Consider the following 12,783-nt stretch of genomic DNA (forward strand, 5'->3'; position numbering starts at 1 on the left):
TAACGATGACCTTGGAGCAGATTCCAGGCCATTTTCATGTGGACAGAATTCTACACATCCTGAAAATTTCAGAGACCCAAACCTCCCTCAGAAACGGGTCTACAAATACTACTCCACGCCTTCCATTTCTTTTTTGGTTTTCCATCCTTTATACCCCCAAAAGAAAGTACTCAAAAGTTTCTGAATTTTTTCAAACACAACTTTGGGAACATTTAGCACCGAAAGGCAGTGAATCGGGAGACTCTGTAGCACATGTTTTAATAAAAGAAGCCAAGCACCATTTGACAGTAATCAGGCTTTCCACCCATCAATACGAGTTCTAATATTGTTAATCATATCCTCAAAATGAAAATTAAGCAGCCTTCCAAAAACAATTGGCACTCCTAGATATGTAAACGGAAAAGTCCCTTTCAAAAACCCCGTTGTCAGCAATAACATACAACGCTTACCTTCAGAGATATGTTTGGAGAAGATAATCGAGGATTTTCTTTTATTTACCACTTGTCCAGCCCATTCTTCATATTCTTTCAAAACTTTAATAATAGCTCGCACTGAGGCTTTTCCCCCATTAGAAAACAAAACAATGTCATCTGCATATAGTAGATGAGAAATATTTGGCGTACCTCAAGGCTCAGAAAACGGCCTGATCTTCCCCAATTCCACTTCTCTCTTTATTATCCGAGTAAAAATTTCTTCAACTAAAACAATCAAGTACAGCGACAACGGGTCAGGGTAATTTCTTCAACTAAAATAAACAAGTACGACGACAACAGGTCACCCTGCCTTAGCCCTCTCCCACTTTTAAAGAACCCTTTAGGAATCTCATTCATAACTACCGAAAACCAAGGAGTAGTAATACATTGTCTAAGAAGATGACAAACAAATTCTGAGAAGCCAAAAGCCTGTAACACATGCATCAGAAATTCCCAATCAATACTATCATAAGCCTTGGCCATATCAATCTTCAACATAACATTTCCACCATGGCATGCTTTATTAATGCTATGATCATTTCTTGCGTTAAACTAATAATCTAAAAAATGCAGCGACCAGGAATAAAAGCACATTGTTTAGGAGAAATTATTTTATTTAACAAAAGGGAAAGCCGATTTACCAAAATTTTTTAGCTCACCTTGTAAAAGACTGAACACAAACTAATCGGTCGAAACTTGTCGAAACTTTCAAGATTATCAACTTTCGGCACTAAAACCAAAAAGGTGGCTGTATAAAACGGACGAAAATCCATACCTCGAAAAAATTCAATTACAGCCTCCACAACATCGCCGCCAACAATATGCCAACAAGCACGATAGAATCCAGACCTGAAACTATCTGGCCTCGGGCTGCTATCTATAGGGATAGAAAGGGAAGCATCAAACACTTCCTTCGAACTCTGCGCAAGACATAAATCTTCATTTTTTGCGCAAGACTAATCGATAGAAAGAATGCTGCTCCCCTTCTGCTAAAAAATCATGGAAGTGAGAAATAGTTTTATCATGTATTACCTCTGGAGACGAAAGCATAGAACCATCCGCAAGTTTCATTTCTCTAACCATAAGCGAGTTCCATCTTTGCATAGCACGAAAAAAACCCGATGACACTTCACCCGACTTCACCCATCCTTGTTTCGCCTGATGAGCAATTCTCTTCTTTTCTCGATCCACCCAAGCCGATAGTTCAACCTGTGAAGCAACTAAATCTGCTTCAATTTCCTTTGAATACCCTTCATGTAACTCCCGTTCCAGCCCTTCAATACGTTTTTGTAAATTTTCAATATGGACTTCCATACGTCCAAAGACATTTTTATTCCAATCCCTCAGTGCAACCTTTAAATGCTCTAATTTCAGTATAAGTTTAAGCAATGTTGATCTTTCTAACACATCCCCACCCCAAGCTTGAGCAACACAATCCAAAAATTGAGGATGGGAAACCCACATCTGCTGAAATTTAAACGACGGGAAACCATACTTCACCAATGGGCACTCCAACGAAATCAACATTGGGAGTGATCAGACATAGACCTGTTTAAGTATTTTAAATGAACATCTTGCAATACCCCCATAGCAAGAGTATTCAAAAATCCATGATCTAATCTCACCCAACTTCTGCTAAGACCCGATTGACCATTACACTAAGAAAATTTTGGACAAGTTGATTGCATCTCCAAAAAACCGCAGGCATCAATACAGTTATTAAAATCATCCATGGCAATTGTCGGTCTAGGCCTACCCCCACGTCGTTCATTATCATTCATAATTATGTTAAAATCACCAATTACCACCCATGGAACCTGTTGATTGCTAAGACCCAATAAACTATCCCATAACCTCCTACGCTCCTGATAATAACACTTCGGATAAACAAAAGTGAAAAAAAAAATCTCTTTCATATTTTCTTTTACCATGACTGAAATATATTGATCACCCATACCTAACATTGTCAACGTAGTATCCTGTGACCAGAACCTCCACAATTTACCCCTAGCCGCAACATTAGGACAACAGTCAGCAAAATTTAGTCTATCTTTCCATATTACCATATGAGCTTGATCCAACATTGGTTCCGCAATGACAAAAATTTTAGGATGAAATTTAGAAACTAACTGCTTTAGACACCACCTCGATGTACCAATACCCCTCACATTCCAGAAAAGATATGAAGAATTCATAGATTAACTCGTGAGGGTTTGCTTTTAACCCTTGTGGAAAACCTTAATTTGAATTCTTTGGTACTACTAATTTTCTCCTAATGTAACTCGGAATCCGAAAAAACCATTTTCACCTTTGCCAAATGATCCAATCTTTCACCCGTCTCTGTATCTGAATAAATTTTGGCCTCAGAACCATCCTCCCTTACTGAACTTACATCAAGATGCCTCTGCTCATATTCCACATCAGCCACCTGCGGATCGGTTTGTGGTTCAAAGGATACTTCAATCTGTGTATTACCTATTTCTTCAATCCTCACATTTTCATGCCCCTCTGCATAAAAAATAAGCCTCCGTAAAGGCTGATCTTGCACATAGAGTGATCCAGCGTCAATCGGGACTGGTCACCATCTTCCATTCGCGCTTCCACTCCGCCAATGTCCAAAGTCTCAACTAGAACATGACATTGATCCACCATCCCTACTGGAATATTGTTTTCCAAATCTCCTCCACTCTAAAGAAGCACCCCATCATTTTCTATGCTAGTCTCAATATAAATAGGTACAACTCTGCATCCTGTGTCCTGAAAGTTTCATCAAAATTCTCTGGAGAGCCTATTTTTGTCTTTTCCTTTTATCGTGGTCTCAACCTCCACCACTATGTTTTCAGACTCGATTGGTTTAGCTTGATCCCCCTGACAACCGCTCCCCTTCTTTACTCGACTCCCCAATCAACAACACCTCTGGTTCACCGATACATTGACCCTTACAAATCCATAAATGATCTGCCTTTGGAACCTCCTTCCTCTGCTTCTTCGCCTCCTCCCTCTTTTTCCCACCCCAATTACACGTATGGATGTTATGGCCTTGAACACGACAAGGCATGCAATACGCGGGCAACATTTCATACTCAATCTTCTGATGGAAACTCTGAGGAATTCGAGGAGTCACAATCCACAAAGCATTCAGCAGTTCCTTAGATAATTCCATCTCAATGCATACTCGTGCCCCATCTATTCGAGTCGTGCACTTGGTAGGATTATCTCTCTTGAGGAAATGACCAATAGGCATCGTAATGCTACGTAAAAAATATTCATGAAAAAAATTTGGCAGCTACCAGCTCTTGATCCTCAAGAAACTCAGTATTCTAGTGAAAAGGATGGTAAGAAATCCCATCAACCTCACATGATTCTCGTGCAACGGCTTTCACAAAATCTTCTTCCAACGTCAAACGAATAAAAATGTTTCTTGGCCTGTTCATCGTCGAAACCACAGGTTGTTTGATCAATCCCCATCTCTTCCAAATATACAAGCAAATGGCGTCTAAAGATGGCCTGTGATGTAAGAATTTCAACACCAAAGAGTATTGAAATGGGACAGCAAATCTATCAATCTCATCTTTTGAAAACATTACACCCACCTCCCCCTCCACTGTTTTATGAGCCCTAAAAGGAATCGAAACCTCAGGAAGAGGTTGGGGAGAGTCCATCACCATGTCAACAAAGTAATGAAGTCAAGAGACGGCCACCGAATTGGCCAAGGGGTCATCGGCGGCTGCCATAATGCCCCAATACAAACGCAAGAACGTAGAGAGCACCAAAAGAGTCCTCAAAATTGTTATGTTTCAAGAACTGATGTGAGGTAAATTCTGGCAATTCGAGTAGCCAGGCACTCTAGTATTGCACACGGCAAGTTGAAATTCAAACTGATGATCCTCTCATTCATAATACGTTGGCCATAATAGGCATTTACAGACTTGCAAATATTTAGGAAAATAACTTACCCACTTTGCACGGACTAGTGTGTGACCCACTTAACAAACCATGCCCATGAACTGTAACAGCCCATTGACATAGTCTAGACCCAACTGAACAATAAAACATGCATAACTGAAAATATACTTGAACAATAAAAATAATTCCCTAACTTACGTAGCCCTACTAGACTTAGGCATTTTGGGCGTGTAACACAACCCTTTCCTTCAGAAGAACTCACCCACGAGTTCGGGACATGTCTTGCGCAACTCTTCTGCATCAACCCAGGTGGCATCCTCCTTGTTAGCTTCCTTCCATTGAACCAAGAAATCAGCTCCTGCGCGATTTCCCTTTTTCTTGAGCCTTCTCTCTATTATCTTCTCTGGTTCGGGGGCCATTATGCCATTCTCCATCACTGTCGGCAGTCTAGGGTTAGGGTTTACCTGAGTCCCAATCTTCTTTTTTAGGCAAGAGATGTGAAATACGGGATAGATCTTGGATTCTTTGGGTAGATCAAGCTTGTATGCAACTTTCCCAAGTTTGTTAATGATCTGGAAAGGCCCAAAATACCTTGGAGAAAGCTTCAAGCTTTTCCTCACTGCCACCGTCATCTGTCTATAGGGTCTTAACCTCAAATAGACCCAATCCCCCACACTATATTCCCTCTCTGTCCTTTTTTGTCTGCGTATAGCATCATTCTTGTTTGAGTTTCTTGCAAGTTTTCTCGTGCCAAGGTGAGGATGAAATTTCGGCTTCTCATTTCATCTTCAACTGCTTGTACTGCCGTGGTCCCAGGTTCATACGGAAGGAGTCGTGAAGGCTCTTGTCCGTAAACTATCTCAAAGGGGGAAAATCCGGTGGAGGAATGTTTCGAGGTATTGTATGTCCACTCGGCTAGAGCTAACCAAGTAGCCCAATCTTTGGGTCGATCATTGGTAAAGCACCTGAGGTATCCCTCTAACCATTTGTTCATCACTTCTGTCTGCCCTTCCGTTTGAGGGTGATATGCCAAACTCATTAGCAGCTTGGTTCCACTTAAGTGGAAGATTTCTTTCCAAAAGTTGTTTGTGAATATTGCATCTCGGTCACTGACTATGCTCTGTGGTATGCCGTGTAATTTGAATATGTTTTCCATGAATGCTTTTGCAACTGTTGCTGCTGTATATGGATGTGCCTTTGGTATGAAATGATTGTACTTGCTGAACCTGTCCACTATCACCATGATGACACTGTATCCCTTGGACAGAGGCAACCCCTCTATGAAGTCCATATTGATATCCACCCACACTTTGCTTGGTATTGGCAGAGGCTGTAGAGCCCCAGCTGGTTTGAGGTTTTCTGTTTTATTTCTTTAGCAAACCTCGCATTCTCTTATGAATTTCCTGATGTCCTTTCTCATGCCATGCCAAAAGAATTAACTCTTGAGCCTGGAATGAGTCTTCTGTGAACCAGTATGCCCTCCCATAGGGCTGCTGTGGAATTGCTGCATGACTTGCTCCTGCTGTACCCTTAGGGTTCCCAAGTGTAACCTCCCTTTGTAGAATAGGAAGCCTCCTCTAAACTGATATTTGAGGGGATCGAGATTACCTTGATGGTAGTGGTTGTGTAACTGTTGCAACTGGAGATCTTGTGGATATAGTTGATGGAACCCTTCCCACCAACTAACTGTAACCATGCTGATTGCCTTGGCTTCCCCATAATTAGTCAGGATCACCTCTGGGTCTGAATTGTTTCCTTGCTCTGGTAACCTGGAGAGAGCATCTGCTACCTTATTTCCTTTGCCACTTCGGTATTCGACACTAAAATCAAAGCCTAACAACTTTGTTATCCACTTTTATTGAAATGTGTTCCAACTTTTTGCTCCAAAAGGTGCTTTAGAGCTTGCTGGTTAGTCCTTACTTTAAATATGTGTCCCAACAGATAATGTCTCCATTTTCGCACTGCCAGCACAAGAGCTAAAAACTCTTTTTCATAAGTGGATAGGAATAGATTTTTACCTTTTAAGGCTTGGCTTAAATAGGCTAGTGGCCTGCCTTCCTGCATTAGGACAGCTCCCAACCCATTTCCAGAAGCATCACATTCTACTATGAACATTTTGGAAAAATCTGGCTAGCCAAGCACAGGTGGGGTCACCATGGCTAATTTTAATGCTGCAATTGCTTGGCAAGCCTCCTCACTCCACTTAAAAGAATTTTTCTTGAGTAAAGTAGTCAAAGGAGCTGCAATACTTCCATATCTCTTTACAAACTTCCTGTAATAACCTGTTAAACTCAAAAATCCCTTTAAAGCTTTAGGATTCTTAGGTTCAGTCCACTCCATCATGGTTGTAATCTTTAAGGGGTCTGCTTTAACTCCCTCTTGGAAAATTATATGACCCAAATACTCCACTTCCTGACAGCCAAAAACACATTTTGAAGTCTTAGCATACAGCTGGTGTTGTCTCAAGACTTCTAAGACAGCTTTAAGATGCCCTACATGTTCTTCAACAGATTTACTGTACACAAGTATGTCATCAAAAAAAACTAAAACAAATTTCTTGAGATACGGCCTAAATATCCCATTCATCAACCCTTGAAAGGTTGATGGAGCATTGGTGAGCCCAAAGGGCATCACTAAAAATTCGTAATGTCCCTCATGTGTACGAAAGGTAGTTTTTTGCACAACTTCGGGTTTCATCCTGATTTGATGGTAGCCCGAGCTTAAGTCAAGTTTAGCAAACAACTCAGCACCATTAAGCTCATCTAACAACTCATCTATATTAGGAATGGGAAACTTATCTTTGATGGTATCTTTGTTGAGAGCTCGATAATCAATGCACATACGCCAACTCCCATCTGCTTTCCTCACCAAGAGAACTAGTGAAGAATATGGACTTTGACTTGGTTGGATGATCTCAACCTTTAGCATCTCCTGGACCAGCTTCTCAATTTCTTCCTTCTGATAATAAGGGTATCGATAGGGCCTAATACATGTTGGTTTGGCTGCTTTTTAGAGTTGGATCTGGTGGTCTTGACTCCTAGGAGGTGGGAGTCCATTGGGTTCAGCAAACACTGTTTTAAATTCATTCAAAACAGCTTGTATGGCAGGCTCTACTGGTGCTCCTCCTGGGTTGTCACTGATCTCCATCAACTGCAGCCATATTCCTCTCCCTTCTATGAGGGCAGCCTTGCTCAAACTATGTTATTCCTCTATGGCCATCTCGGGTAGTCTCAAGCCCTGTAGAAATAAATTCTCCCCTTCCACAAAGAAACTCATACTCAAATCAGCAAAGTTCCACTGAATAGTCCCCAAACTCCTTAACCAATCTACCCCTAACACAACATCACACACTTCCAAGCTTAATAACAATAGATTGGCTAAAATGTTACAGCTTTGCATTTTTAAAAGAGTTGTCTTACACCAACTAAGGCAAGGAAGGGTGTCCCCATTAGCGACTTGGACTGCCAAGTGGCTTTCTTCCACTGGTAGTTTTGCCCTCCTTGCTACATTCACATCAATAAAACTAGGTGTACTACCGGTATCAATGATAACAATAACTGAGCATGTACCAATTTTCCCAACTAACCTCATGGTTTTGGGAGAAGGTGCTCCTGCAATGGCATGCAAGGATATGCCTAATAATTCAGCTAGCTGAACTGCAAGTATGGCTTCTGTATTAGGCTGGTTTAAGGTCTCTTCTTCTTCCAATTCTTCTTCCCTTCAAATTCCATTCCTTCCAGTAAGTATAGTTTGGGCCTGCTGCATTTGTGTCCTTGATAATACTTTTCATCACAAAAATAACACAGACCTTTATCCCTTCTTTCCTGCATTTGGTTGGAACTTATACACTGTATGGGATAAGGATTTCTTTTCTGGAATGGTGGGTTAGGTCTCGGGTTTTAGGGGGCTGGAAGTCTAAGTACTGGATTTGGGGCTGGTAATCGGGGTATGGTGTTTTGTCCAAGTAATCTAAGAGGAGTGGGCTTGAATGAAGGTGCATAAGGGTTATTTTGGGCTTGAGTGTTTCGGTAAAGGTATTGTTTTCTAGTCACTTCTTCCTCTTGTAGCCTAGCCAAACCAAAAGCAACAGCAAGAGTATTTGGTTTGAACATGGTAACAATAATTCACAATTCATCTTTTAATCCACTTAGAAAATTACTTATACGAAACTCTTCACTTACCCCACTTATTTTGTTGGATAGGTTCTCAAAAGTTGTTTGGTAATCCTCCACGCTCCCTGTCTACCTCAGTTTGGTGAATGCACCCACTGGATCCTTGTATGCCGAATGCCCGAATCTGGTGCGGAGAGCCTCCAAGAAGTCATCCCATTTTGTCACTGGACTTGACTCCTTCAGCCAATAATACCAAGTCAGTGCTTTCCCTTCCATGTGAAAAGAGGCAATTTCCATCTTGTGGTCCTCCGGGGTCTCAAAATAATTGAAGAATTGTTGTGCCTTCAAGATCCATTCGCTGGGATCTCCTCCATCGAAGCGAGGAAAATCCAACCGAAGAGATCTAGCCTGGATCCCCCCGTGTCCAACAAACGGAGGATTAGCATTTACTTTCACATTGTTAGAGGTCCCTTCCCCTGAACTGAGTTTAGTTGTAATTTGTACCAAGCTGTCATAACTTGATGCCAAATTATTGAGTTGCTGTAGCACGCCTTCTATTAGCATTCCATGCCTGGATTGCTCTTCCTTCAATGCAGTGATACTCCCTTGTAAATTGTTTACTGTTTCAGATAATTGTGACAGTCGTGTTCCTTCAGCCATGTCGCAGGAACGCGGCTCTGAGACCAATTTGTTATGTTTCAGGAGCTGATGTGAGGTAAATTCTGGCAATTCGAGTAGCCAGGTACTCCAGTATTGCACACGGCAAGTTGAAATTCAAACTGATGATCCTCTCATTCATAATACGCTAGCCTTAATAGGCATTTACAGACTTGCAAATATTTAGGAAAATAACTGACCCACTTCGCACAGACTAGTGCGTGACCCACTTAACAAATCATGCCCATGAACTGTAACAGCCCATTGACCTAGTCTAGACCCAACTGAACAATAAAACATGCATAACCGAAAATACCCTTGAACAATAAAAATAATTCCCTAACTTATGTAGCCCTACTAGACTTAGGCATTTTGGGCGTGTAACAAAAATCATAGACCCTAAATGACTAAATACTCGCAAATTTTAGATTCTAGAACTGTCTTGACAATAAAAGAAAATAAAAATTTAGCACCAGATCGAGTAGTCAAAGTTTTTGGTCCTACCGTGGTGGCCACGTAAAATTTTGACCACCATGACTGTGGAAGATGGACCTCTACGACCAGTACTTGATCATGGGCTCGTGGGTTTTTCCTTTTATCTTCTTTTTCTTCGATCTCTTTTATACTAGTCGGATCCACAAACCGATTATGGTGGAGTTCTCAAATTCAAGTTAATAATGAAGTCCTAAAGTCAACTAAAGATGAGGTTTTTGTCTGACAATAAAAGAAAATAATAATATTGGCAAAATATCCGGATCATGTACTCTGGTCTTGAGAAATTGAGATTGAACACTATACAAGTAAGCCCTATGATATTAATTATTAAAGTTATTTTATGTGAAAATAATTATTTTTTATCAAAATAAGTCTGTTTTGATTATAAATAGTCATTATTGTCGCATATAATTTGTCATAAATGATCATTTTTTTTGTAGTATTAATTAATTAATATTTCTTTAATGACTAAATATTAGATAGTTTAGAAATATGAATGAAGTGTTTGATAGCTCCAGGCCTTAACTAACTTTTTGTGCACACCTAGTTTTCTTTTAAGTACTTTACTTAATTTCCATGTTCGGGAAAAAATAACATTTTATTAAGACAAGTCAACTTGATAAGCGTTGACATATTACTGCTCCCTTTCATAATTAAACTGGTTTTGTGTTGATGATCAGTTTTTGTTAGAGTGAGCACTTATTATACTTAAAGTACAATATTACAAACATGCCTAACACTAACAAAATATGCTAACATACATACGTACGTTCATGGTATGTACAATCATGAATATGACAATAAATATTACCCATAAGTCTTTTAATTATGGATAATGATAAAGTTATTACCATCCTACTATCTATTTAGAGCTGGAGGGACCGGTTCCATTGGAGGAGTGATTGGCTTGCTGATTTATATTTCTTATTCGTATTTGTTACGGGATGTGTTACTACTTTATTTATATTTTTAGCCGGATGACTGTATAACTTCTTGGAGGATTTATTTTGGGTTGTACTATGTTTTAAACTTTCAGGTACTTAGTTCGACTGCCTTATATTTTTCCGCTACGATATTTATGTTGTACACATTTTGCATTTTTGTACACACTTGCACATGGCGATGGGGTGTATGATCCGTGTGGTCATCATCTTAGTGTCACAACTCCCTCCAAATCACACGTGGGGGTTGAGGGTGCCAGAATGGAACTCGTTTGTGCCCCAAACCCTAGAAACAAGACATTGAGGCATGTGGCATGTGGCACACCGCAAAAATTGCATGGAAAGGGATAAGTTGAACTGAAGAATTGAGTGGGTGAGAAAGCAATAGGGAGGAGAGAAAATGGGAGAGAAAATGTTGGGAGAAGAAAAACTGAAGGGGGAAAAAGGAGAACCCTCGAGGGTGGGGGTGGAAAGAGAGAAAATAAACAAAAAAAAAAATCCCCTTAAATAAACGATGTAGTTTAGGTGAGTGGGCTATCTCTTCGCAGGTTTGGGCATGGGCTTGGTGATGGGCCTAGGTGTTACACTACTAATCTCCTCTCATCTTCCTCTCCTTTTCTTTTCCCCTCCCTTTTCTTCCCTTCTTGTTCTTGTTCTTCTTCTCGTCCCTTCTACTTCTATTTCTGCTGCTCTGGCTTTTTCTCCTCCCAATATCCTCTCCTCTTCTTCTCCCTTTTGACTTTTCTTCTCCCCACCCTTATTCCCTTCAGCTTTTCCTCCTCCTCCTCCTCCTCCTCATCATCATCATCATATTCTTCTTCTTCTCTCTTCTACTTTTGCTCCTCCTCCTCCTCCTCCCCATCATTATCATTTTCTTCTTCTCCCTTTTACTTATGTTGCTTCTACTCTGGTCTATGCAAACCCATAGCCACGCCGTCGTAGCAATCCAACTCATATGCAAAACTTTCTTTTTGCGATTTATTTTTTTATATCTATGAACTATAGATTTTTTTTTTTTTTTTTAATTTTCAGATGTGTTGTCGAGATTTGGAGAGTAATGGTTGGACGGTACTGACCTCTCCTAGGCAAAGCTGTATGAGACTGTTACTGTGATACCCCATACGATAAGGATAAGGGTAGGTGGTGTATGGGATCCCACATTGCTTGGGAATGAGAAGTTCTTGCTCTTTATAAGGTTCTAATGGGGTTCCAATTGTATCATTGACTAGTCCTTTCAGAGTATAGTTCATGTGGTTTAGGCCTTCTATTGAGGCATTACAAATGGTATCAAAGTCTATCCCAACCATAAATGTAGGACTTGAGCCGTGCCACTTACAAAGGACAGGCCCGACGAGGACGTCGAGAATTTAAGGGAGGAGATTGTGATACCCCATATGATAATGATAAGGGTAGGTGGTGTATGGGATCCCACATTACTTGGGAATGAGAAGTTCTTACTCTTTATAAGGTTCTAATGGGGCTCCAATTGTATCATTGACTAGTCCTTTTAGAGTATAGGCCATGTGGTTTGGGCCTTCTATTGGGACATTAAAAATGGTATCAGAGTCTATCCTAACCATAAATGTGGGACTTGAGCCGTGCCACCTATGAAGGACATGATCGACGAGGACGTCGGGAATTTAAGGGGGGGAGATTGTGATATCTCATATGATAAGGATAATGGTAGGTGGTGTATGTGATACCACATTGCTTGAGAATGAGAAGTTCTTGCTCTTTATAAGGTTCTAATGGGGCTCCAATTGTATCATTGACTAGTCCTTTCGGAGTATAGTTCATGTGGTTTAGGCCTTCCATTGGGGCGTTACAAATGGTATCAAAGTCTATCCCAACCATAAATGTGGGACTTGAGCTGTGCCACTTACAAAGGACAGGCCCGACGAGGACGTCGAGAATTTAAGGGGGGAGATTGTGATACCCCATATGATAATGATAAAGGTAGGTGGTGTATGAGATCCCACATTGCTTGGGAATGAGAAGTTCTTACTCTTTATAAGGTTCTAATGGGGCTCCAATTGTATCATTGACTAGTCCTTTTAGAGTATAGGCCATGTGGTTTGGGCCTTCTATTGGGGCATTACAAATGGTATCAGAGTCTATCCTAACCATAAATGTGGGACTTGAGCCGTGCCACCTATGAAGGACATGACCGACGAGAACGTCGGGAATTTAAGAGGGGAG

General features: G+C 40.7%; 1 protein-coding gene across 1 annotated transcript; it reads right to left on the minus strand.

Annotated features, from left to right (window-relative positions):
- Positions 1 to 5,814: 5,814 nt before the first annotated feature.
- Positions 5,815 to 6,494, minus strand: LOC121243150. The gene is made up of 2 exons (XM_041141218.1): positions 6,398 to 6,494; positions 5,815 to 6,212 (listed from the first exon to the last, which is right to left on the minus strand). Exons 1-2 carry the CDS (start codon positions 6,492 to 6,494, stop codon positions 5,815 to 5,817), a joined length of 495 nt encoding a protein of 164 aa, XP_040997152.1.
- Positions 6,495 to 12,783: the final 6,289 nt, after the last annotated feature.

The sequence above is a fragment of the Juglans microcarpa x Juglans regia genome, chromosome 8D (genome assembly GCF_004785595.1).
Source record: "Juglans microcarpa x Juglans regia isolate MS1-56 chromosome 8D, Jm3101_v1.0, whole genome shotgun sequence".
NCBI classification, from domain to species: domain Eukaryota; kingdom Viridiplantae; phylum Streptophyta; class Magnoliopsida; order Fagales; family Juglandaceae; genus Juglans; species Juglans microcarpa x Juglans regia.

Excerpts from the sequence above, each read along its gene's own strand:
- LOC121243150 (XM_041141218.1), bottom strand. The coding sequence starts at position 6,494 with ATGTTCATAGTAGAATGTGATGCTTCTGGAAATGGGTTGGGAGCTGTC. Across the intron at positions 6,213-6,397 it reads TTTAAGCCAAGCCTTAAAAG|GCTTTGATTTTAGTGTCGAA; the intron begins GTAAAAATCTAT and ends CAAAGTTGTTAG.